General features: G+C 38.1%; 1 protein-coding gene across 5 annotated transcripts; it reads left to right on the forward strand.

The window, feature by feature from the left end:
• The first annotated feature begins 966 nt into the window (after positions 1-966).
• Positions 967-27,630, forward strand: LOC121640831 (aminopeptidase Ey-like). 5 transcript variants are annotated; one of them, XM_041986737.1, is made up of 23 exons: positions 967-1,272; positions 2,903-3,095; positions 12,658-13,192; positions 15,256-15,398; positions 15,826-15,965; positions 16,440-16,566; positions 16,715-16,869; positions 16,971-17,084; positions 17,180-17,323; positions 17,478-17,543; positions 17,700-17,765; positions 20,740-20,912; positions 21,009-21,085; positions 21,160-21,293; positions 21,372-21,427; positions 21,503-21,650; positions 21,804-21,895; positions 23,752-23,862; positions 23,976-24,143; positions 24,282-24,422; positions 26,474-26,555; positions 26,682-26,875; positions 27,582-27,630. In XM_041986737.1, exons 3-22 carry the CDS (start codon positions 12,660-12,662, stop codon positions 26,844-26,846), a joined length of 2,835 nt encoding a protein of 944 aa, XP_041842671.1. In that variant the 5' UTR covers positions 967-1,272; positions 2,903-3,095; positions 12,658-12,659; the 3' UTR covers positions 26,847-26,875; positions 27,582-27,630. The 5 variants fall into 5 exon arrangements, with proteins under 5 accessions (XP_041842671.1, XP_041842656.1, XP_041842680.1 ...); XM_041986722.1 differs by lacking the exon at positions 27,582-27,630 and having other exon boundaries at positions 26,682-26,993; XM_041986746.1 differs by lacking the exons at positions 12,658-13,192; positions 27,582-27,630 and having other exon boundaries at positions 26,682-26,993.
• The last annotated feature ends 341 nt before the right edge of the window (positions 27,631-27,971 follow it).

Here is a 27,971-nt window from a genome sequence, read left to right on the forward strand (position 1 = left end):
AAAATCCACCATCTCCTTGGTTTTCCCTGCATTGACCAGGAGGTGGTTTTGCTGCCACCAGTCCACAAAGTTCTGCATCAGTCCTCTGTACTCCACATTGTCGTCCACAGTGATCAAATAAAGGCCACTAGAAAGGAAAAAACAGCTTTTAACAGCATAATTACAGACACTGAGCAAGCACAGTTTGTTTAAAAGTGTTTTTCAGAAAAAAACTTTCTAAAGATAACATGGTATTATTGTATTTGATCAAACCACAAGACCTCTGGAACAATCTGACAGACGAGACCAAAGTTTTCTTGTCAGTTGTCTTTTTTTTTTTGTTTTTTTTTTTTGTCGTCTTCATGACTGTAACTGCATCTGAATGTGCAAAATGTATTAAAACAAGATTTCTGTTAACATAGGCTTTTAGGTTTCTGTTAATGGTCATTACGTAGTGTAAGTTGTACTGACCAAACACATTTGAGCAGGCTGGGGTTGAGCCTGCATGTAACCAAATACAATCATCTGGAGAAAAAAAGACACAGAACTTCACTTTAGAAAGAAAATCTCTAAACCTTGTGCTATTGTCTGGCAGCAGTTTAGTTTCTGATTTGTATACTGAATTTATCTTCAAATAATGTTAGGACCATTGAGAGGACGCTGTATGTGTGGTCTCTTTTTTGGATATCTGTCGGCTACAGAGGAAGTCTGATGCCTGTTGTGGTTTGAACTTGACCTTTACCTAATTTTCTTTGAATTTATGAAGCTTAATGTTAAAATGCATTTTTGTATGCAATCAAAACCTGAAATGTTTCTGTTTCACTCACTAACAGGATGCACTTCCTGTATGTCAAAAAATAGGACGTACACTGAACCTGCTGCTGCAGGCTGTGGTTAAGCTGGTGTTTTGCAGAGCCAAAAGTTTTTGAAAATGCACTAGAGCAAAAGAGCTTTTAAGGTACAGGATGGGCATCATGCCCAACTGGGTCTGAGCCTACGTCAAAAACAAAGTTTTTTAAAGCAGTCAGGTAGGGATTTTAGATGCTTCAGCAATTTCCAGCCCACTGAAAGAGGAACATGTTTTTTTCTATAACTTTAGGTTATACTCCAGAGGGTACTGGTATATAGGCAAGAATAGCTTTTTCTTGTGTTGTGCTTATATATTTTAAAATAAAAGAATTTTCTGAGGAAAATCTGATTCACGTTTACTGATTCCTGGCTCATTAGAGAGTAAGACAGGAAAGCAGATAATACCAACCGACACACGGACCTAACCAGGTGCTTCCTGAAAAGGTGAGTTTGCTTCTATTTAAACTGAACCTGTCAAAGGCAGATAATTTATACTGTTCAAGTTATATTAATAAACTTATGGGTTTGTTTTAAGACCTTAAAGTTTAGACCTCCTGAACTATATATTTATTAAGGCACTTAATAAATATTATTAGCCCTTTAACAGCCTTCTCTACCGTTTGGTTGATAGTGGAATAGATGACTGTAACAATGAAAGAAGCAACAACATTGGCACACATACTCCTTGGGGATAGCTCCTTTGATAAAACCCATTAGCCACCTAAAAATTCAAGATGGCCACCATCTAGAAAAATGGCTGCCATTGAGTATTCAGAAAAATCAGGGGCTCACCTGAGTGAATAAGGGTTAGAGTCTGAGCCCTGAAAGTATCTGGCAGCACGTCATGGCCCAGAGAAAAACTAGCAAGACTGAGAGCTGTTCTCAGTACTTCCACTATATTGGCTGCATATTTTATTTAACTATTGGTTGCTCCTTATTTGCTTTCAACTTGATCATTAGATAATAAACAATTTAACAATGCATTGCGTTTTTCTGTCAAATATAACCACCTTTACAAAAGCTGAAATCCTCCTTTTCAACAATGTACAGTTCACATTCAGTGGATGAAAGTCATTGAGGGGTGGGATCACATTTAAATGCAGTCGGTCTTCTCCACTGAGAACACTTTTACAGGTCGTTTATCATTAGGAGTGTTTCTCGAGGATATCAGTAGACATGGCTCGACTTTCTTGTCTGGGTTATTGTGATGGAAACCTGATGCTTCTTAGCAGCCACAAGCTTGAATGTTTAAGTCCTGAATTCAGTTAAATGAAAAATGAACATCATAGGGTTTCAAATAAAGTATTAAAAGCACATCAGATATTTAAAAACTGTCAGGTCTTTACAGTCTGAGCCATTGTGAAGTTGAGATGTTTCCTCATCCAGGTTCATGTGTGGAATTATGTAAGACTATACTCTTTTGGCAACTTCAGAGGTAAAAAGAATTAACCTAAATTAAAAACTAAGTAGTTAGGGTTAGGTTAATTCTTCAAAAACTCTGTAAATATCCCAACGTCACCCTTCTGATTTTACATATTAATCCAGTGTGGTACTTGTCTGCATAACTGCTCCGTTTGAGAAAATAGCTCAGGTTATATCATCCAAATCATTTGGCAAGAGATTCTAAGAATGCACCTGCAAAAATGATTGTTCTTGGAAAGCAATCAAGAGCTTTGACGTGTTTTACAATCAGTTTTGGATTATACCTTCCCCTCATGCATTCAATTTAATATCAAAGCAGGCAATTAAAAAAAAAAGAAGAAGATATCTTTGTAACTTGATGAGACAGCTTGTAGCATTTAAGGATTCCAACTTTCAGATCCACTTGTAATGAATGACCAGGAGGTCTCTGAACTGTAAGGCATTCATGCCTCTCTGCATGGCGCATTTCAAAACCTATAAATAACAATATAGATTTGTAATAAAAAAACAGTAATTCAATAGCTTTCCTTGCTTAAGAAAATAAGTTTCCATCCATGTCATACATTCTGCAACACTGAGAGTAAAAAGACTTTGAAAAATGTGATGAAAAATATCAGTATTTGAAAACATTTACACTGTGTTACTCCTCAAGACATGACACAACAAGTTCCAAGATGTCTTCAGTCGAGATAAAAATGGTGTAGTCCAGGATTGCACACCATCCTGCTGCACCAGACTAACGAGTGAGTGCAGTTTAGCGGGACAACGCTGCTTTACTGTTCTACTAGCTGCATGTGAAAAAGCCAACAAATCCACTGAGACAAAACCGACTAACTCTAAGCAAGGTAAGAAAGGTTTTATCCTATCATAACATGTTGCTCTAATTTTATGTGTCTCTGTGTGTGTCTCATGATTAAATAAGCCTAGTGTGAAAAATAGTTTAATGGCTAACATGCTGGAGTAGGACTGCTTCCCGTGATATATCGCAGTGTGGGGTTATCAAACACTGATTTACTGCCTGGAAGTTGACATGATCAATGAGACAAAACTATCTGTAACAGTATAACTAACTCCTACTAACTACTACTAACTAATACTAACTACTCTGTTATACTGACAAGTGTGTTGTTACCTCACTGTTTTCCTTTTTCCTTTTCTTTTCTTTTTTTTTTAGCTCAGATATGTCATTCAAATTATATTTTTGTGCTTTTTAATAGTTTTATAGGTTAAAAAAAAATCCCCATGGAAATATTAAACATTTTCACATTTTCTTATGACTCAAACACGTCTTAAAACGGATAAATTCTTTTATTTTTCCTCATCTGTCTTTACACAGTTCTACATATTGACAAATCAAAAGACAGTTCTTGGAATTTTTTGTTGTTTTATGAGTCTTTATAAAGTACTTGTCACCAGGCATGAAACTCTGGGCCTTATGTGGACTTGATCAGTAGTTCTTGTGCATGCGTTTCCCATTGTATAAGACAGTGTTTCACAATCGGGGCAGCAGTGGCTCAAGTGGAAGAGGAATGCCGGCAACTGGATTCCCACTACCCCAGTCAATCTGTTGTTGTGTCCTTGGGCAAAACCCTTCACCGTCCTTGCCTCCAGTGTTGGCATCATTGGTGTATGAATGTGGATAATGTTCGGTGGTTGTCGCTTCCATCAGTCTGCTCCAGGGCCGCTGTGGCTGCACATGTAGCTTACCATCACCAAGTATGAACAAGGAGTAAATGAACAATGGATATGATGTGAAGCGCTTTGAGTGCCTTGAAAAGTGCTATTTAAATCTAATCCATTATAGCTATAATCCTGTTCCTCAGGGGCCACTGCCCTGCACGTTTTAGTTGTTACCAACTCCAGCACACCTGATGCAAATGGACTGAACTGCTCGTCAAGTTCTATGCAAGTCTGCTAATGTGTTATTTAAGTCAGATGTGTTAAAGTATGGACACCTGTAAAACATGCAGGGCAGTGGTCTCCGGGATCAGGATTGAGAAACATTGGCATAAGACAAAGATAATAAATATGATCTTAGTTTAAACTCTAAATATTAAACTGGCTTCTCTGGCCATGTTCCTGAGTCATCTGTAGGGAACTCTGCTTCATTGCTCAGCCTCTCGCTATCTTCCTGTTCCTCTTTTTTCCTCTCCTCAATCTTCTCAGTTCCTTCAGAGAAACCTTCACTTCCTATTTCTTCACTTGCATCTTCTATCCCCCCTTCTGCTGCAAGGAGGACAGACCCCATACAAGCAAAACAGGTACACGATTATTATCTTGGCGGCATTGGTTTGTCTGTTAGGAACATAACTTAGAAAATTATGAACAGATTTTGATGAAATTTTCAGGAAATGTCAGAAATAGAATAAGGAACAAATGATTAGATTTTGGGTGTGATTCAGATCAGGAATTTTTTAAAGGATTATTTACGTAAGGGGAGATGGGGATAATTGTGCTGTTAGAGCTTCTAACTAAGAAATAATGCCCATATTTATTGGCAAATTAAAATTACAGTAGCTCGGTGGAGGTCTGTGCTCTCTGAGATGTTACTTAGGTGGGCTCCACATGTGCTAAATTAAATGCTGCTAGTTTTAATTCTAAAGTTAATTTGTGTAAGGGCTCACAGCTAGTAATGTTTGACAGAATAAAAACCATGCTACGAGTTTGGTATCTGTAGATCTGTGGCATTAGTGCAAATCTGGGGAGCAAAACCAGATGATTTCTGGCTTTTCTCAACCCAAGATAACGCTGTTGTTCAAAACTGGATGAAGTTTAGAAACACAGACTTCCCAGGTCTGGCTCCAAAATAGGTATTTAGAGATTTAAAATCTCTAAGAAAAGAGTTACAGTATAGAGATTAGAAAACCTGAGAAACTGACTGACAACCATCAGTTCAGCAATCCCCCAATCAGAACTTTTTTCATCAGAGTGGCTGGACAGGAGCCGCTTCTCACAAAAACACACGACAGACTGCCAGAATTTTACAAAAGGAATTAGAAGGACTCTCAGACCACATTCATATAGGAAAATGTGTGGATAAATCAATTCCACAGTTTTGTTTAAATCTTTTTTATCTTAGCCACGACAGCAAGGAGTGTGAACTAAGCGACATAGTTATAAAAAACTGATATTCTGAAACTGATAAGAATATAAATTTTTTTCTGTTGTAATATTACAGAGCTCCTCTTTTAAATTATGCTCAAGGAAAATTCACCCGGAGCAGAAACAGGGATCCTGATGCTACAGAAAAAGCTCTTGTTAATTACCAAGTACACATCTGTGCATATTAATCTAAAGTTGTTCATCAGTTTTATAAAAGGTAAATTCTCATGTTCATAAAGTTACAACTTCAAAAGTTACAAATATGAAATGTAATGTATGACTATGGTTTCATCTTTATGAATTTATAAGCAGACAGCTGTGAGTTAACTGCCAAAAATATGTCACAGGGTCACAGACAATATTCACGGAGTAGAGAATAAATCAATTCCAGAAACTCTGCATGAATCTTAAGTCCTTTCAGCTCAGTTTTCCCAGATGGCTGCCCTAGTGAAAAGGTTGCTGAAATACAGGATGTGTTGCAGATCAATTGAGTTATTTGGTAAATTTTTGACACAACTAAAGTACGGTGATCAGATTTGAGTTGGTGAAAAGAAAAAGAGGACATTTGGTGGTGGGGTTGAACCCTCTCACCAGGAAAAGTTTGAATAGCTTCACATGCTGCAAAACTCATTCAAGACCATGAGCAAGACTCCTGTGCACTTTTCCCACAGTTTTACAAAAACACAGTTATGGTTTGTTCCTGTTATCCTGTAGTTCTGAGTGGCCGACAGCAGGTGACCTCATTACCAGGTAACTCTGGTTACTCTGTGCTGCAGCGCCCTCCTTTCCCCCACCCTCTCCTGTTGCAAGTTGTCTGAGAGAGTGTGGATATCAATAGATTGTAGGACTGAAGTGCAAATCCAGTGTAAACATATTGTAGATTGAGATGGAGCAAAATCCTGGACAACTTTGAAAATCTGGCTGGACACATTTTTAAGCTCTTAAAAAGAGGACATGTCTGCGTAAAAGAGGATGTTTGGTCACCCTAATTAAAGTGTTACATTTTACATTTACGATGGTTAAGAAAACCAACTTTTAAGGAAAATTAGAGCATTTTTCAGGGATTTTGAGCAGACTGGTCTTGTCAGTGTGCTTTACAATAAAATTTAGTAAATACAGTAGCAAAATTACTATCCCAGCTGCATTAGCACCCTTTTTCTATTTATTTTACAGTTTAAAAACACTTATGTGACAAGAAAAGGTTAGAGATTAGTTAACATTAGTTAACAACCCTGAAATAATAAAGTCCTGCCAATGCTTCACCCTTAAATTCATTCACATGAACAAGCCAGCAGATGGCGCTCTTTGAATGGATTAAATGCTTCAAGTGAATGGATTTCACAGCAGACGTGTCAAAGTGGTTCAGTGCTTCACAAAGCTTCACTTTCACCCTTCCTGGTAAGATTCAAATAAACAACCCTCCTTGTTTACAGATATATGAACTGTTTGATGTTGCATGATTTTATTCAGTGTCAATATTTGTCAAACATATATCTAGGCATGTTCAACTTTTTTTACAGAGCAGCTTTGTTGGAGGTCATGCTGGTAGATAGAGTTCCCACGAGATTTGACAAGAGAAAGCATGCACATGCGCTAACTGCTCATACACTTGTATAAAGTTCTGTTAATTAAACAAGTGAACTAAAAACAACAGCTCGTCTTTCACATGGTTACTTTCTCCATCTTTTCCTTTTTTGGCAGTCTAGGAGAGGTGGGGTGCATCACTGCCTTTCCCTGTTGAATACATCACTACTAGCAGCTGTTTTGCTTTACACAGTTTATGGAATTGATTATCTTCTACTCTACGTGAATATTATCTCTGACCCTGTGACGTATTCATGACAGTTATCTCACAGCTGTTTTTAATGAAAAACTGTAACTATAAATGACATTTTATAGTTGCCATTTTAAAGATGTATCTTTTCAACTCATATTCTCACAGACAAAATACACAATAAACGCAAAACATACACATCGTTAAATTATGCACAACCTTAGATAAATATACACGGATGTGTACTTATGCTAACACTCCCAAATGACTGTTCTGTAATTCCATAAAGAGCAGTGCTTAAATTAGGGCAGGACTGAACTTGTCTACCTCTGGTTTTGCTGCCTCTACGCCAGAAGTAGACAAGTTCTTGGAGAGTAGCAGTCCTTCAAGTTTTAAATGTGTCCCTGTTTCAACACTACTAATTCAAATGAATGAGTCACTGAGCAGAACTTGATAAGGTTTTAGGCCCATTTAAATTAAATTAGGTGTGTTGGAACAAGGAAACATATAAAACCTGCAGGACTGTGGCCTTCGAGGACTGCAGTTCTCTATCCGCGCTCTACGTCCCAAGTTATTCTGCATGTAGGGTTTTAGTTTACTAAAAACATATTTGTTTTTTTTCTGTCAGATTTAGCTTGTTTTGTTTCTGTTTACATCTCTGATCACAATCTCAGACAGGTTTGATTGTCAGTTTTCCAGTTGAGTTTAATTAAATCAAAACTACTCAAGCAGGTTGTTCCACATTGTCAAACAAGTCAGTTTTCAAACAAGTCGGGGGCGGGGGGGATCTTTTGGTAAATTAAAATTGTAAAAGAAACGTGTGAAAGGAATTAACTTTGGACATTTAACAAAAGCAAGATCAGTAAAAAACATTTGTATGTGATTCAGAAAGCAGGAATCAGCTCAAGGTTAGTTTATCAAGGAGAATTTCTTTCAGGGAAATGTATTGTATGCAGAGAGCAGCTGTTAAAAAGTCACCAATGAGCAGCAGTAATGTCTCCAGGCAGAATCCTCCAGAGGCTGCAGTTGTGTATAAAGCTGTATTTTGTTCACCCGTAACCAATGCTCACAAACAGAAATGTTTGCAGTGGGCTCAGAAATGCATGATAACTAATTTTCAGACAGTTTTATTCATTGATGAATGCGGTGCTACACTGGATGGTCCAGAGTGATGGAGTTTTGGATGGCTGATGACCACCATGTCCCAACAAGGCTACAATGTCAGGTGGTGGTTGAGTGATGTTTTGACCAGGAATAATGAAAAAAGGGAGGATGGGCCCCTTTTGCTGAGGGTGGCAAAATGACTTCTGCTAAAGTGCCAACTGACCATTTTCTGTGTATTTTCTGTTCCTTCTGTAGTAAAATCATTTTCATGTAAGACAGCGCACCATCCCATACTGCAAAAAATACCGTTGGCTAATCTTTGGCTGTTTTAGATATAAAGAGAGAAAAACTCATGGCATGGCCACCATCATCACTTGACTTCAACACAAGTGAGAACTTGTGGTGCATCCTAAAATCTTTGAGGGTCGGAGGGCAGTAGACCCCCAAACATCAACTTTAGAGGGCACTTCTGATCTCCTCAAATGAGATCCAGAGAGACACTAATTATCGACCTCCAAGTTCAATTGATGAGAGAGTTGTTAAGGTGATATCAAAGAAGAGCACCTACTGGATGTTAACATGTAACTGGATCTGGAAAAATGCATTTTCGATTTTGATTTTAGAAAAAATATCTCGTACATAATGCAAAAAAAATCTAATAGGACTACATTTTCATTTTTTTACAGCCTATTTACCATTCACATCCACTGTCATGTACATTGATCATTTAGAAGAAATTAACAAAAACAACACAGTAATATGGAACACAGTGTAAAGAAGCTGAAGATGTATTTAAGCACCCGCTGGCATTTACTGATATCTCAGCTGTGATTTATGTCTATTTTCTGTAGACAAAGCATAACAGTTAAAGACACAGGCCCTTATAGGAAGATAAAATGCATCAGATCAGATAATGCTACTGAGTTTATGGCACAAGACTTTCAGTCACTGTTAAATAAAAATGCCATCAGACATAATACATAACCATCTTACTTACATCATTAGAATGGCAGAGCTGGAGAACCTGGTCTGAAATGGCACAGTGTACTCTATGTCGATGAATTACCTACTTAAAAATCAGCGTGCTGTAATGACTGCTGCACTGATTCAGAATAGGTGTTAAAACCAACATGAGGGACAAACTCCATATGATATGGTAACAGAAAGATAATATCAAAAATGAGTTTGGATCAGTTTGTTATATGTGCAGACAGGAAAAGAAAAATGAGCTCAAAGTGTGATCAGGGATCATTGTTAGTTACTTCCTGAAACACAGATTAGTCAAGTCCATCACTAAAAAAGTGGGTGAGAGGATGGATGATGAATCTGTCATGAAATTAGATTCCAGCTAACACGAGTGACTCAAACTACCCCCACATTGAGCAACAAAAACACAAAGATGACACAAGAAGAGGAGAGTCAGGAAGTGTGCTCCTCTAAGTGAGAGGAAAAACTACTTTATACTTAAAGAATTGAGTGTAAAACTTAAAAGTGATGACTAGTCAACAGCCAGTGTTGATTATTTATACCGACAGATAGGTTACACAATACAGAGAGGCCGTGACTTCACCTGAGTCAAAGCAATTGATAAATTCTGTGAAGGAGGAAAGACTACAGCCAACTTGCTCGAATAGATTATTATAAGACATTTTCACCAATTGCAAGCATGACATCTGTGTGAGGTTAAACGCAAATGGAAGCACAGTATGATTTTAGAGTTCCACCTGATAGAAATTAAACTGCTCATTTTTGTGAGGTTAATATTGAGCAGCCGGAAGGATATGAAGTTAAATCAGATACAGAATAGCTAGTCTGCAAACTCACGAAGTCATTGTATGTTCAGAAAGCAACTGGAACAAAATGTTGCAGGATCAATTCAGTGAAGATGGTTTTGTCTAAAATCCAGCAAATAGTTGCATCCTGAAAATAGGCTCATTATCTGGGCTACTACAGTAAACTACACTAAATGGTGTGAAAGAAGTTTAAAATGAAAGATCTGGGAAACCTTTGACATTTCTTAGGCATTGATCTTATTTAGACTGAAATGACAAAAGACCAAAATGAGGTACAGTATCATGGTCTAAGGGTTTTGGTTTATTTCTTGTTGGGTTTGTGTCTCAGTGTCCATTGGTTCAGGCCGACTCTTTTATCTAATTTCCTGTTTTATTTTAGAGATTTTTTTTTCTGTGTAAACTCACTTCTTTTTTGTTGTCACACCTGGTCTTCAGTTACTGATGTTACACCTGCTCCTTATTTATAATTTAAGAACTTCTCGGTTTCTTTTGTTTATAAGGGGCATATTGCACAAAACCAAGATAATGGATTAAGCCCAGATACTGCGTCTTGGTCATTCTGGCTTAACTCATCCGGTTGCACAACAGCAGGATATTGGAAAGTGTGATATGTTATGACACAAGTTACCACTCAGATTTATTCTGTGGAGCTAGCCTGCTCTGAACCAGGCTACGTTCCAGGATTTAATTAATCTCATCCCTTATTACAGTCAGCAGACACATTGTAATCACATTCAACTACTGTCATTATTTAAACACTTGTGGTTATTAACTAAAATAATTTTAGAGAAATGATTTTAGATGATTTTACAATCACTAAATAGTTTGCGTTTTCCCATGGACTATGTATAACATTCATCGTCCGTATAAAAACACAAGAGAAACATAATGTTCCTTTAGTAAATAAGAATAAATCAGAGCAATTCAACCATGAGCTCCGTTCAAAACTGAAGTCATACAGTGCTCTACAACAGTGTTCTCAAACCTTTTAAGCCACGACACCCAAGATAACATACAGTGTTGGTTTCCTGCCTGGGCTGACACTTAAGTGGTGAAGACATTGAAAGCATCACTTCATGAGGTCAAAGGTCATTTCTATTCATGCCCTTGTCCTGGCATGGGCATTATTACATGCCTGTTGTACTTCCTGAGGGTGTGCAAATGGTGTCAGAAAAAAATGCTGGCAGGCCCTCTGCTCACCTGCAAGACACCAGAAAATTCACCTGTGAATACAAAACATCACCTTCACAACCCCGATAAACAGAGGAATATAACTGTCCCAGCCATGATGTTTAAAGTGATTATTAAGGGACTACGGCTCACCTAGTGAAAGGCGCTGATAGTTGCAGAGGTCCGAAAGACTCGGGTGTCATTGTCCAAGCCAGACCACTTTGCCACATCATTGCTGATCAGCCAGTCAGCTTTTCAGACCATCTGAAATGAAAGATGTAGACCATTAAACCAATCAATGCACATCACAAGCAATGTTCAATGTTCATTAACGGACAATATGAAAAAGTTCATCTGAACATTAGTGCTGTTTCCTATTCATTTCTCCTGGGTATGTGAGGGGGATCATCTGCAGTCCTATTTCACCTGCAATTTCAACAGATTCCTAATCAGAGGACAACTATGTATTTGGAGATTTGGGTATTTGTGTACTACTTACACACTCAGTCCAAAAAGTCCCAAAACTTTCTACTAGCTCTGTAAAGCATACTCCTCCAAAAAGATGGTCACTGAGGATTAATGAGGAACAGCTGTGAGCACTAATAACAGCTTTGCAGTCGGGACAACTTTCATTACATAAATACATGATTGCCTGTCATGCATAGAAAGTCTGGGAGGGCAAGGTTGTAGGACTAAAACAATATTGTTATGATGTTGTCTCACTATGCACCCACTTTACAAAAGCAGGGTATGGCCACAGACGCAGTTCAGCTAAAGTATGCACTAGATTTTATACTGCTCACACTGACTGTACTGAGTTCTGAGAAAGCACAGCGACCACACTTCATTAGTGAGTTATGCTAGCATCCCGTGCATACTGACAGCGTGTTCCTCCCTTCTGTGTGGATACAATCCACACTTCAGATAGATAAGAACAAATTTCCAAATAGGTGACATGTCTCATCAAATTTGTCATAGTCATGGCTTTGGCTTAAATTTTTGTTTAGTTAAGTGATTCATGCACAAATCATGTGTGTTCAGTTCAAACATGTGACTGTCTCTACTTCTTAAAGGCAAATTAGCCTGAGTACATGTAGGGTTTTGAAAAACAAAACACAAAAGAGCCAGGCTTAAATAAAAGTTATATTCCTGTCTAAACCCATATTTAGATTATTTACTTATGGAATTCACGCCTCTTTACTTTCACATGACCACATCTGTATACACTTGACATTTGAAAACTGTATACTCATACAGAGAGAGTTCTGCTCCAAATCAACCCCTGCAGGATTTACATTTGTTAATAAACAGAGACATCACAGCCAAGCTTCTAAACATGGCCATTATTCAAAGCCATTATGCAGATTTAAAGTTTACAGAACTTATTTTTATCCCAAGAACTTTTCTTGACAGAAATACGTAGCACTAACTCTCATTCTTCTGTCTTCTTCTTCTCTGGTGGAGACATGGGGAAAGGCTTCTACACCAGGAAAACAGTGGTGGTATGTGTGGTTGCAGTCATTGTGGTTGTTGTGACCATCATCATCACCCTGTCTGCGGTGCATGCTCGGAACAAATCTAACCCAAAAGAGCCTTGGCATCACTACAGACTTCCAAACACCCTCGCTCCTGTCTCCTACAATGTGACCCTGCGACCTTGGTTGAAGCCCAATGCTGATGGGCTCTACATCTTCACTGGAAACTCCATGGTGGTTTTCACGTGTGTGAAGGAAACTGACCTCATCCTCATCCACTCCAACAAGCTGAACCTAACCCTTTTTGACGGGTTCCATGCCAGGTTGAAGAACCTAGATGGAGCTTTTACGCCCAGCCTGAAAAAGACCTGGTTGGAGGTTCCAACCCAGTACCTGGTGGTCCAGCTCAACAGCCCACTGGAGGCGGGCTTAAAGTACGAGCTCTTTACGGAGTTTGTTGGAGAGCTGGCTGATGACCTGGCAGGTTTCTACAGGATTGAATACGTTGAAGACGGGGTGAAAAAGTATAATATTCTTTATGTTCTTTTTAATCTTGTGTTTTTTCCCCTTAAAACTGAAACTCCTTGTATCATGCTGACATTTAAATTAGAGTAGTCATTCTGCTAGCAGGTTAGTTCAGCTGGAAAAACAGCTAACATGACACTGTCCAGCTCTGAAGTTCACAAATTAACATGTAACACCTCACAGTTGGTCTTTGTGCCCAGTGAGACTAGATTGCTGCTGCTTGTTGCATAAGTCAAAGGGAAATTAAAAGGAACATGAAATAAAGTAAAGAAATGAAACCAACTTAAAGAGCAGTATTTATCACAGCTCATGTGGGATTTTTGACTGGCAGTAACATTAATGCATAATAGTAAATTGTACAATATGGCTGCTATTAAAAACTAATACAGCCAGTAATTTACTACAATCTCATGTTAAAGCATGAAAAAGTTACACAAACATAATTCTCCGTATTTAATTTCACTGTTATTTTTTTGTTTATTTTCATGCTACAAAGATACCAGAAAATATAGTTTCACGGCATGTTGTGAGATTTTCATAAAACAGCTGAAACAGCTGTTGGAATACTGTGCATTTAACACACAAAAACCCACATATATGTTTGGAGAGCTTGAATAGTGCAACTACACACACTGCTGTCATGATTCAGGTTTTGTGCTGAGCTCTTATGCTTAGTGTTTCTCAATCCTCAGGACCTCTTCCCTGCATGTCTTAGACGTGTTCCTACTCCAACACACCTGATGCAAATTATTGAACTTTCCCATCAAGTTCTTTGCAGTCTGTTAACGAGCCATTCATTTAATTTAGGTGTGTTAAAGTAGGGTTACTTCTAAAACATGCAGTGCAGTGAGTCCTGAGGACCTGGATTGAGAAACACTGCTTTAAAGTAACCTCACTTTAAAATGCCATTCTGCATTTAGTAGTTGTTTCCTCACTCGTTTTTTTTCACTGTTCAGCTGCTGTTTAGCATTTTGCAAATGATTTGGTTCAGGTTACAGATTAAAAATTCAATTACTTCAAACAAAACAGTCAAAAATTATAAAATGGATTTTTCTACATATATCACCTATTAACTTCACAAGAAGAAAACGATTTACTGTATTAATATTACTGCCATTATTTCATGGAGTAAAATAAACAAATAAGCAATTATGATTGTAATTAGAACTGATTATGGATCTGAAAAAGAAATATTTTCCTCAACCACACAATTTTTTTGCACAATCCCTAATTTAAAAGAAATGGCATGTAAAGTAGAAAGCAACACATGAACTAAAGGTCTACTCTAACAGTTTATCTGGTTTATTTATGTGCTTCCACTGACAGATAACGGCAGTCTCACATGATGTTGAACAGATTAAACTGTGTTAGTTCACTCAGTAGTACAGCTGTAACAATGCTTCAATTACAGGCTACAAAACTGGTATTTGGCTGCATCGTGATCGGCATTGTACTTAAAGTGAATCCATATAATGCTAAATATTTAAAGAGATTTTGGAGAATTTTTAATTTCATCTCAAAAGTTCATAACTGAGCTTTACAGATAGCTGGCTTGTAAATCAGAAACCAAAAATTAAATTACTTTCTATAGCACCAATATACAGCAAAGTCATCTTAATGCATTTTTAAAGGTGCAGAGCATCAGTTATATTCCAATAAAATCGAACTGAATACATAATCAAATTAGTCCGATTCATAATAACTGTAGTAATATAAAGCCAATTCATAGAAAGAAATACTTTAAATATCAAAGATAAAAAGAGTTTTGAAAGGAAGAAAAAAAATGTATCCACCCCCAAGTGAAGTAGGAGTCATAAATCGTTCCTAACTGTTTTCAAGGAAATAATTAACTCTAATTAATGATGAGCCAGACGCTGGTAAATATATGCCAAATTGCACAAAACATAATATGATAACACTTAAGCATAGAGTTGGATTTCATGGGAACCTAAAAGAAAGGTTCCCCATAAACCAGTTAATCACTTTGATATAAAAATGGTACCAGAGGAGTACCAGGTACATGTTTAATGTTGGCCTACTTATGAATTTTCTCCCTTATCAGAGTTGTGGCGACAACTCAAATGGAGTCGACAGATGCCAGGAAAGCCTTCCCCTGCTTTGATGAGCCGGCATTGAAAGCTGTCTTTCATGTGACCCTTATCCACCCTCATGATACTGTGGCTCTGTCCAACGCCATGAACCACAGTAAGTTCTGCTCTTGTTCCAGTGATCACTGCAACATTTCCATAGAAATGTACTATACTGTATTTAATAATATATATATATATATATATATATATATATATGCTTTAGCTACCCCATGACCCTGAATTGACTAAGCAGTATAGAAAATGAATGAATTATTAGTTTCTCAACTAATTGGAAAAAGACTGATTGTAAATCATATGCAGTCATCAACTAATGATATCTGTTTATAATTTACTTACTTAGTCATAAAAATGGTGATCAGATATTTGATCATATTGTTCAGTCTGACAGACTTGCTCTTTCAATTTCACTTGCAATACAAACGTAATTGTAGTACTGATATGTTTAAAAACAAATTGGTTAATTAATGATGCTCACTCTATAAATACCACTCTGATTTGTTGTTGTTTTTCATCCCACATAGACCCTGTAAACGTCACTGTGGCTGGCCAGAATTTAATTAAGACCAGCTTTAAACCCACAGAGGTCATGTCTACCTACTTGCTGGCTTTTGTTGTATGTGATTTTGCATACAATGAGACGAATCCAGATGCAGATGTTTTGGTAATTATTTCTTAAAGCACACAGAGTCACTAAAGGACATCATCTACATCGTTTGATCAGCACATCTTTTTTCTAGCTTGTTTCTTTTGAGTAGTTTCAAAGTGTAAGACTGTGAGCTTTTCAGCTGAAAAAGACTGACCTCTGAGCTCCATCACAGAAGAAAGCGATAACTACCTGCCTCTGAGCTTTAATGAGCCCAGCTGATGATGAGGAGTATTCACTCTGACAGTGTCTGCAGTAATGTCTACTCTGAAATCTGACACATTGCTTAAGATGGTGAAATCACAGCTTAACAAAGACAAACTCATCAGGCCCTTTTTAGAGCCATTACTGAGAATCTAAAACATTTCAAACTCATCAACCAGTCAGATTGATCCTGTATTGGATCTTTAATTTGCCTTCTCTTTCCCGTGGGCTCGTTGTTTCTGTGCTGCCCTCTGCTGGATTGTTAACGTAGTTCTTTTCCTGTACAAGATTAGGATCTGGGCTCGCAAGAAAGCCATAGAGGAAGGTCAGGGAAACTATGCCCTGGAAAAGACTGGACCCATACTAGCTTTCTACGAGAACTACTACAATTCTTCATACCCCATGAACAAGTCCGGTAGGAGCCCACAGACACAAACAATTACAGTGAATCTGATTACAATCCTTTTATAGTTATTTAAACCACTCATATTTTTGCAACAAAGTTTGAAAATCTCTGACCAGCAGTAGAAATGTACTACCTAAACCTCTGTGATGTTTTTTAGACCAGATTGCTCTTCCTGACTTCATCGCTGAAGCCATGGAGAACTGGGGCCTGATCACCTACAGAGAGACTTTTCTCTTGTATAATCCTTTAGTGTCATCTAATGGAAACAAGGAATGGGTGGCTACGATCATCTCCCACGAGCTCGCACATATGGTATCACACTGAACGGTTACTTGCTGCTGTGTAATCATAAATGTGTTTGCCTTGAAAAGTCTTTAAGAATGAGACAAATGACTGGAGCTGTGTGCTTTCAGTGGTTTGGGAACTTGGTGACCATGAAATGGTGGAATGACTTGTGGCTTAACGAGGGGTTTGCCACCTATGTTTCTTATCTCGGAGCCCACTATGCTGAACCGACGTGGAACATGGTGAATTTTATATTCAACACTGGTGCAGAAATTAGTTTAACATCTTTATAAAATGTGTGGTCGTCATGTGCTCCATTTATCTGTTTAATTTCCAGAAAGATTTGTTTGTTCTGAATGAGATCATGGATGTGATGGTTGTGGATGCTTCTACTTTCTCACGACCTGTCTCTCTCGAAGAGGAGGACATCCTGACGCCAGATCACATCAGTTCGATGTTTGACTCAATCACTTATAGCAAGGTGGGCAAGCAGAGAACGTATGTGATTTTACCTAATGGGTTAAACAGATCCCATCATAAAGAGGGGTGATACTCCTTTCAGCACCCACAGAGAGAAATCACAAATTGCTGCTCATCATTATGTATTAATTATGTATTATTCTTCTATTTTTCAGGGTGCTGCTGTCCTGAGGATGCTCTCAGAGTTTATCTCTGAAACTGTCTTTTCCCAAGGACTCCATGTACGTAAGGCTAATTAAACTGATGAGCATCTTATCTTTGTGAGGAAAATTGGTGCAAACTACAGTATTCAGTGTGATTTATGTGTCAACAGTAGCTTATTCTGTTTTTCACAAATGTGTAACAAATATAGCACATTCCTTATTATCTGTCTGCAGACATATTTGGAGGAGTTCCAGTATAAAAACACAGACAACAAAGACCTGTGGAAGCACCTACAAATGGTAAGATAGTAACATTTAATATGTAGTGCTTTATTTAGATTTGAAAATGTCTTTAGAAAAGGTAAAAAGCGTTTATTTTATTTATTTATTTATTGGAAAAATAATTACAAATTTCCTCATACATTTCTAAATAATGAACTAATGATATTGGATTTTTTATTTTATTTTATGACATATGACATCACACAGACAGTGGACACAGACTTTTAAGTCCCGTACCAAAATAAGCTGTAAATATCCAACAGATGAAATTCCAATATTTACTCCCCTGTTAGCTCTGTTCCAATTTTTGGAGGAAATTGTCTCTTTAACAGCTCAAATCAATTTCAGCCATCCACTCATTGTCAATAGTCTGCTGTGTTTGAACAAGTCACATTGAAGTCTAAATGAGCCTCCTGGTCAGACTTCCATTGAAGTGCAGCAGCACTCTCATCAGGTTGGAAATAGCTGCATTTTTCTTTTGTTTTAAACATGGCACGAGTGCATTCTGTTGTGTTTTCAGTTGATTCCCAATATTATCAGATTAATGGGATGTCATATAACCTGCTGGGCAACACAAGTGTGAAAGAGATGTCACAAAAGCTGAAAACAAATTACAGCAGAACCTGCCAGTGTGGCTGCAAAAGAAAACAAAAAAACAAAAAACAAAACAAAACAAAAATGAATGATTTATTGGACTGTTGAGCAAAATCAGACACAAATGACTGAACTGGCTTGAAAATTAAAAATAGTGTCAATCACAAACCGGGATGTCGTCAGTGGGCAGAAGATAATTTAACCCGAAGACCAGATTGCTGTATGGCTGATGTTTCAATCAAGTTAAAAACGAAAAAAGGAAAAGAAAAGCCAAAGCCTGATGATTGCTGGCTGTCAGCATTCACACAAGTGTTGTATTGCACACTGTGTTTCTATTAAGCTAAAAAAAAGAAAAAAAAAAAAAAGAAGAAGAAGCAGAAAAAAAAACACCACCAGACCAAATAATTAATAGACCTCAGAAAGTGAAGCAAGAATACTGTGCCAGCAAGAGCAAAGCTGGATGTGGTGCTACATGTCCATCATTCCAGCTGCTGGACCGCCATCCCAGCAGCTACAAATAAAAGCTACAACCTCATCCCCCATCGGTCCTCCATAGATGAAGAAAGTAGGATGATGACAGACCAGCCGTTGAAAATAATGTTCAGATCAGCTAATTAAGATCCATCAAACACTGATTCATTAATTATAAGTAAATCCTGAAGTCCCTGTGTTGTTATGTTGCCTGGCAATTGATTAAACTTTTGGTACACAATTTATATAAGCTTATGTTGACATGCTAACATCTCCTGAATTTCACTCTGTCAAGTTTATTGTTTATTATTGGAAGACTGTAGGTTAAAATAATATAGGTCTACATCAGGTTCTTTTAAGTTGGAATCATGTTTTATTATTGTCTTTAACTTTATTTCTTGCATTTTGGCTATTTTATTTTAATATATTCCTTCTGCTTTTATTTCATTCATTGCATTTCTTTTAATCTTTATTTATTTATTTTTTGAATGCACTTGTATTGCTTTCTGCACCCTGCTGTAATGATTTATGTAAAGCACTTTGAATTGTCTTGTACATGAAATGTGCTATACAAATAAATTTGCCTTTGCCTTTAAAATGGAGCCTGACGACTAATCATCAGCTATAGTGACAGATCGCTAAGCTGTTGATGTGTAAAGTCTACCCACTAAGGTTCTGGCTGAATTGCTGTGAACATGGGCTGTAAACACACTTGAGAACAGAGCTGCTGCCAGAACCAGAACAGTGTCTGCGCGAAAACACCAGTGCAGAATTCCCTCTCCTGCTTCTGCTTCTTTATTAGCAGTAGTTTCCATTTGCACATTGTTCTTTTCAGTTTTCGGTGTATTTCCATGGCATTGATACTACAGCTTTTCTCTAGAATTGTGTGGATACAGTTTATGGCTGAACGAAAACCTTTTATCTAAAAAACTCAGTTGTTTCATCGCTGTGTGGATGTGGCCTGACATTTCTATAAGAATAAAGTTGAATTTATATCTAATACAAAGTCAGCGATAATCCAACTTTAGCTAGCTGATCGGTGGATAATGGTGAAGTAGCTGAAGATAGCAAAATACGTAACTATTTCTATGCTGATGATAAAAGTAGTCTATTAACTACATTGTAACCGTTTGATTGTAGCCAACATCTTTGCCACTCTTAAAAAAAAAGTGTTGGATTAAGCTGTTTGTCAGACGATTTTCTTACTATCATGATGATGTTATAATCAGTACACAGTCTTGCCGTGGGCCCGTGGGCACCTGTTGTGCCTGCTGGTTAATTTTGTGAATTGTTGTCTTGACGCGTCACCAAGGCTATCAACAAAATGTGATAAAGGCAAAGTGACAGATTAATTTAGCCCAGATCGTTGTAGTTTCCTAACTTTAACAAGGTAGTTTCTTGGTTTTTTTTTTTGGTTTTTTTTGTAGCTGTTTTTCTGTCATGTAATTGATGCCTGATCTTAACAAAGTAGCTTTGATATTTTGTGTGTGATTGAAAGAAAAGCAATGAAGCAAAGAAACTCTTACTGTAATATGGTCTTGAAATTAAGTTAACTAGTGAAAGGACAAGCATTGACTTTATCCATCCATTTTTATTCCTCCTAACAAGGACATTATTGCTTGTGGAAAGAAACATTTTCTAATGACATATGCTCTGTTGGTATGAATGGGAAACAGCCTCCTGCTGAGTACCTTTGGGATCGTTTGAATGAAAACACTTATGGATGGCAGAGAGTGTTTCTTTTTTTCATGATTCACATTAGATATTACGTTAGCAATAATGTCATCATAAATAAAATATTAAAAGTGAACCTTAAGTAAAGCACACTAGAGAAAAATGGATCAAACTTTGCACAGTAAAATGCAATTCAGTTGTATTTAGGAACAAAGATGTTCTTTTATAGTAATTTGAACATTCTTGTTATTAGGCAGTAGAGAAGTCTGGCATATCACTGCCCCACCCTGTGGAGGTTATTATGAACCGGTGGATCCGACAGATGGGGTTCCCTGTGGTCACCATCAACACTCAGACTGGACAAATCACCCAGAAACACTTCCTGCCTAATCCTGAGGCTGTGGTGGACAGAACTTCAGAGTTTAAGTAGGATTCAGTTTCTAATAATTCATGTTAACATGATACAAAACTTGCCTCTTCTGTCTGTATTATGTCTTTATTCTCTCACTTGTGCGGCTCAAGCTATGAATGGTTTGTCCCCATAACCTGGATTAAGACTGGTGGAGCTGAACAACAGTACTGGCTTCTTAGCAAAGAAGGTAATACTTATTTTACCTTAATGAAGAAACAAATAGCATATAAAAAATGCTAATTTATATCTCCCTGAAAACAGCTACAAAAATAGATATGGTTCTTCAAAAAAATGATTGGTTGGTGGCAAACATAAATATGAAAGGCTTCTATAGAGTCAATTACGATCCTAAAAACTGGGAACGCCTCCTTGACAAGCTGATCTCCAAACATCAGGTATAATATCCATGATGCCTCTTCAGCATTTTTAAATGACAGCCAATGCCTCTAAAGTTTTCGTCATTCACTGTTCAGGATATTCCAGTGATCAACCGGGCTCAGATTATTGATGACTCTTTTAATCTAGCAAGGTGAGGCCAGATCTTTAGAAACTGTTGCTGCTAAGTTCTGAAGGAAAGGTCTGAAAATGTTTGTGTCACTTACAGGGCAAAGATAGTGAATACAGATTTGGCTCTGAGGACTACCAAGTTCCTGAATAAAGAAGTTGAATACATGCCCTGGGAGACAGCCAGACGCAATTTGAACTATTTCAACCTAATGTTTGACCGCAGTGAAGTTTATGGACCCATGCAGGTTTGTAAAGGACCAATACCTCACCAACGATTGATTTCAGATGGTGATCCTGAAAATGTATTTGTAGTATGAAAAGTAAATTCAGTGTAACTGACTTGCATCATTACAGAACAGAAATTTAAATAAACCTAATATTTCTTCTTCATTTTTTAGACTTACATAAAAAACCAGGTCACCCCTCTGTTTGAATACTTCAGAGATCTCACGCTCAGCTGGACAAAGATCCCAGAAAAGCACACTGATCAGTAAGGATGTTAACATGCAGCCTGTTTAAAATCCTTTCTGCTTCATTCTCTGAATCACCTGCTGCTGTGACCTTTGGGAATTATCACCCAAAGACCAAATTGTGAATTTTAAAAAGACAAGAGTGATATTTTACTTTCTGTTCTTGTGACTATAAGACACAGTAAATCCCTTCTCTATAGACTGATAAGGTGAAGAGTTGATTATTTTTTATACAGTTGGGTATATTGTTTCTGGAAAATACAGCCTTTCCACCCAAAGAGCACCACATCTAGCCTACATTTTTATTGTCTTTATTTGACTGAAGTAGTAAAGATACAAAACAAATTTGCCTAAATACAGTTATGAAACAGTTATACACTCATCAGCCACTTTATCAGGTCCACCATGCTAGCACCATGTGGGACCCTCTTTTACCTTCAGAAACGCCTTGATTCTTGGTGGCGTAGGTGTTGGTAACATTCCTCAGGGATTTTGCACGACAGCATCACACAGTTGCTGCAGATTTGTCGGCTGCACATCCATGATGAGAATCTCCCGTCCCACCACATTCCAAAGTTACTCTATTGGACTGAAATCTGGTGACTGTGGAGGCCATTGGAGTCCAGTGAACTCATTGTCATGTTCAAGAAAGCAGTTGGAAATTATTTGAGTTTTGTGACATGGTGCATTATCCTGATGCAAGTAGCCATCAGAAGATGTTACACTGTGGTCATACAGGGATGGACATGGTCAGCAACAATACTCAGGTAGGCTGTGCTGGTTAAACCAGGCCATGTTTGTACTTCAAGGCCAAAATTGTGCCAAGAAAATATCCCCAACAACATTACACCACCAGCCTGAATCACTGATACAAGGCAAGATGGATCTATGATTTCATGTGTTTTCAACAAAGACTCATCAGACCAGACATTTTCCATCTTCTGTTGTCCAGTGTTGGTGAGTCTGTGTGAATTGTTGCCTCAGTTTCTTGTTCTTAGCTAACAGGAGTGATAACCGGTGTGGTCTTCTACTGCTGTAGCCCATCTGCTTGATTGAAACCAGTAGTTATTTGAGTTACTGTTGCCTTTCTATTATCTTCAGCCAGTCTGCCCATTTTCTTCTGACCTCTGACATCAGCACAGGAGTTTCATCCTGACAGCTACTGCTTACTAGATATTTTCTCTTTTTGGTAAATGGTAAATGGTCCGTATTTTATACAGCGCTTTACTGTACCTGGAACGATACCTAAAGCACTTTACATTATACGTCACATTCACCCATTCACACACACATTCACACACTGATGGCGGAAGCTGCCATGCAAGGCGCTCAACCACGACCCATCAGGAGCAATTAGGGGTTTGGTGTCTTGCCCAAGGACACCTCGACATGAACTCGACTTGGCCGAGGGTCGAACCAGCAACCCTCGGGTTACAAGACAACCGCTCTACCTTGCTGAGCCATGCTGCCCCATTTTTCTGACCATCCTCTGTAAACCATGGAGATGGTTGTGTGTGAAAATCCCAATAGATCAATATCTTTAAAAATCCATAGATCAGTCACAGTCACTTAAATCCCCTTCCTTCTTCATTCTGGTGCTCAGGCTGAACTGAAGTCATCTTTACTATGTCTACAAGCCAAATGCATGGCATTGCTGCCATGCATTTGGCTAGTTAGCTACTTGCATTAACAAGCAATGAATCAGGTGTTCATAATGAAGTGGCTGGTGAGTCTATATGATAATTGTTTTAAAACGACTACATTATGGGGATTATGGACATTATTCACAGTGTATCTCAGAGCTTAATGTTTTCTTTCACTGAACCATTCTGTAATTTTGAGCCTTATCCTGATTCTATCTGTCATACTTGTCCAGGTACAATCAAGTGAATGCAATTACCCTGGCCTGCAGTGCAGGACTTGAAGACTGCACAAAATTGACTACTGGCTGGTTCAAAGAGTGGATGAAGAACCCTGCTATTAACAAGTAGAGCATTGTTAGCTGTTGATGTTTTTAAAAATTGCATTTTCTTCCTGTCATTTTGTTACTAGACATGTTTACACTCTCGCCTTCACTCCTGTCTTTATCAAACTTTCCAGCATTAGTCCCAACCTGAGGTCCACAGTGTACTGCAGTGCAATTAAAACAGGAGGAGTGGAGGAGTGGGACTTTGCCTGGACCATGTATAAGAACGCCACTATCGCCTCAGAAGCTGAGAAACTTAGAGAAGCTCTGTCCTGCACCAAAATGCCCTGGCTGCTGAACAGGCCAGTTGCAAAGACATCATGTTAAATATTTGCTGTCATATTATTAAAAATACTTCTTTTTTTTGTCTAGAAACCCCTTTCCCCCCATTTTCTTATATATTTTCTTATATTTGAATTAAACTAATCTGTATGTTTCAGGTACCTGCAGTATTGTCTGGATCCAAAGAAGATCCGGAAGCAGGATGCATCTTATACCATTATTGACATCGCTAGTAATCCTACTGGCCAACCTTTGGCTTGGGACTTTGTTAGAGCCAACTGGGACTTCTTATTCCATGAGTGAGTTTTCATACCAAACTATTTATTTCAGCAACTAAAGGAGGGACAGTCTCATGCCAGGAAACACACATTACAAACCCTGAAGTTTTCTATTCCTCTTTATTTATATGAACCTTTTCGAAAGAAGCACTTTTCAGCATCTTCACTTTGCTGCTTCTTTGTGTTTAAAATGACCAACAAACAAACCAAGGAGTTAATACAGAATATAAGTTACTAGAGGCAAAGACAGAAATGTTTTTGGACTGTACGCAACTCCATTTTGACCATTTCTTTATCAAGAAATTCTTATTAGTTTTATGTGAGGGGAAGGTTATAACACTTTTTAATAGCCTATATGTTACAGCCTACCCCTACAACCTATTGTTAACTTTATCAGCATAGTGGTTTCAAATTAGAAATGGGAAAATGCTTCACATTCTGTCTAAAAGACAACTGTTTTAATTACTGTAGGTCATATGATTTTATCTTCAGTTGCATGAATTCTAAAAGTTTAGTGTTGGTAAAAAAAAAAACTTGAAAATTTTTCCTCAATAAAATCTGCACTTGCCTGTTTGAAGCCCTGACAGCAAACATGTGAGATTGAGAAGGAAGTGGGTAAAGACTGAAACGATCCTTTAGTGGTGGAAATGGTGGAATTACAACTCTCCTCATGTTACAAATATGCAAATAAGAGACCACTGTTATTTATGATTAAACCAGCACCTTTGAGTTTTACTACCAAAAGCTTCATTTCTACACAAGCACATCTCATTCTGCTTTTCGAGGACAACAAAGCTGCAGTCTGGCAAAGGATTAAAACAAATTTGAACTGAAAGGATGACCGCAAACTCATCACTCAGGAACCATCAAGTGACCATCAAATACAGTGAAATTGTGGGGTGAAGTACATGGCAAGAACAGTTGGAAACATGTTCCTATAGGCAGGACTGGAGTCATGCAAAACTCACCTTAAAGTTTAACTACTTAACTTTTGCTATTTTCTTACTGACATTCCCCTACTACTGATTGCTAATTTGGCATCCACATTGCATCCTACCTGTACTGTGAGCTCCCTCAAGACAGTAAAAAATAGTCTTCTGTTGACTCTTCTCTTATCTCTTATTCTGTCTTTGACTCTCTTTTGTTTCCTTCTTCCTCCCATAATGTTTTCTTACATTTCTTTGTTGAATCAGCCACAGTGCACACTTAAAACAGCTAGTTTGTTTACATCTACTTGCCAGCATGTGTCGTGTACGCAAAGCAAACTCAGCTGCAAAGTCATGCAGCTTCCCGGATAAAAAATTTGCATAGTTTGGTTTCTCAGCCGCAGGATGGCTTAAGAAATGCACACAACAGATGTCACTGTGCCATCAAACAAGTCTAGAATGCAGAGTTTTAAGGTAAAAAAGTTAAGGAGTGAGTCTTTAATAAGCAAAGACCTCAGGCTGAGGTGAGACAAAGACCACAGGAACTGGAGAGTAGAAAACTGGAGTAAGGTCATCTCTGAGTCCAGTTTTCAGCTTTGCCCAACACCTAGTTGTTTTATGGTAAGATGGACTGTTAGAGGAGGATCAGTGATGATCAGGGGTGCTTCAGCAAGGCTGGAATTGGGCAGATGAGTCTTTGTGAAGGATGCATTAATAAAGCCACATCCAAGATTATCCTAGAAAAACATCCTTATGTCAAGATTGTGCTCCCCAACTCAGAGGATAAAGCAGGACGACCCTCCAGGCCACACAGGCAGGGGAATCATGGTCTGGACGGTGGATCACCACATCTAAAACCTGTCATGGCCAGCTCAATCTCCAGATCTGAACCTGCTGTAAACCTCTGGAATGGCATCAAAGGGAAAATGGATGGTCACAAACCATCAGGCAAAGCTGAGCAGTAAGATGTGGTAGAAAGTTGCCCAACAGCAATTTAATCAGTTTGGGTAGCGATTGTTGACGGATGATTAAAATGTCTGCCATCTAATAGTGGAAAGTGGTAACAGGTTTAAGCTCTTTTTCTGGAAGTTTGGCTCTAGTTGCCTGCAAAATTGTTAAAAAATCTTCCATTTATTGTTTCCTCAGTTATGTGGGTGGATCATCTTCCTTTGTAGAACTAATCGATGGAATAACCAAACGTTTCTCTACGGAGTTCGAGCATAAGCAGGTACAGTTTTGATATCAGCATTTGTGATGAAAATTAGAGTCAAAACAATGGCATTAATCTGTAAAGGAACTGTTCATAAGAATGTAAGAACTGATTCAGGATTATGTTGACTCTCTTCCTCTCTAGCTGCTGCAGTTTAAAGAAGAGATTGAATCGCAGCTGGGCTCAAAAGCTCCAACCCTTGAACACATTCTGGAAAGAATCAAGTCCAACATGAAGTGGATGGCCTCGAACAAGGAGCAGGTGCTGGACTGGTTCATCAGTGAAACCGCCGTCAATTCAGTAATCTAAGGAAACCGCTCAGTGGACAGCATTTAAATGTACAATGGATTGTTCTACTAAATACAAACACTTTTTTAAAAATCATTATATATATTCTGAATCAAATTAATATGTTTTTAGTGTAAAACTTTGATTAAAACCTTTTAATTTACTGCAACTTGGTTTTGTATCTGAAAGAAATGATATATTTATTTTAATAGACTAGTCCAAGAACATCACAAAAAGTAAAATAACCCTGCTTGCCACCATTTTTTTAAATTTACAATGACATGCATGTATGTAAAATCTGTCAAGGCTAAAATTGTGACTAAGCACAAACAGAAATGGAGGTAATCTTTTCACAAATTCACTGGATAAAGGTCACAACTTTTAAAAAGTGCAGCATCACAGCAGCAAAAGGTTGTGAATCTGTTCTCAGTTAGCCAGCAGAAGCTATGTTTTAAATAGACAAATATTTCCTTTTTGAGTGAAATCAGTCAAGGGATCTGATCAGGTGAGTATCTACATAATGGAAAGACTTAACTAGATAACACTTTTGGCAGCAATGTGTACTAATTCAGAAGACGACGACTAGAAGATTTTAATATGAGCATGATGGAACTATATTGTGCATATATTATAGCAATTTTTGCTTCACTGATGCTTCTTTTAATGTAGCGACAAAGTCAACATCATCTAGGCCGCCTCATGCTGTGTATTAACAAGTGGAGAGACTTCTATTCATTCATTCTCTGTACCGCTTAGGCCATTATGGGTCACGGGTAAGCTGGAGCCTATCCCAGCATTAACAGGTGAGAGGCAGGGTACACCCTGGACAGGTCACCAGTCCATCGCAGGGCCAACATAGAAAAACACACTCACTCCTAGGGAGAATTTAGAGTGACCAATTAATCTAAAATGCATGTCTTTGGACGGTGGGAGGAAGGCGGAGTACCAGGAGAGAACCCACGCATGCAAACTCCTCACAGAAATCCACTGCCCTCAAGGTTCAAGCCTCTCCCCAGCGAAGACTTGTTAAGTCTCTTAACCACCCCACCACCGTGCAGCCCAGAGAGACTTCTAGTTGTTTTAATTTGATCAATGGATCGGTGGATTCTCATTTCGACTGAGACGTTCAATAAACCTTTCCTCTGT

Source organism: Melanotaenia boesemani, chromosome 1 (genome assembly GCF_017639745.1).
Source record: "Melanotaenia boesemani isolate fMelBoe1 chromosome 1, fMelBoe1.pri, whole genome shotgun sequence".
Classification (NCBI taxonomy): domain Eukaryota; kingdom Metazoa; phylum Chordata; class Actinopteri; order Atheriniformes; family Melanotaeniidae; genus Melanotaenia; species Melanotaenia boesemani.

Coding starts and splice junctions, on each gene's coding strand:
- LOC121640831 (XM_041986737.1), top strand. CDS start 12,660: ATGGGGAAAGGCTTCTACACCAGGAAAACAGTGGTGGTATGTGTGGTT. Junction 21,896..23,751: donor CCAGAAAAGCACACTGATCA/GTAAGGATGTTA, acceptor ATACTTGTCCAG/GTACAATCAAGTGAATGCAA. Junction 24,423..26,473: donor TGGGACTTCTTATTCCATGA/GTGAGTTTTCAT, acceptor TTGTTTCCTCAG/TTATGTGGGTGGATCATCTT.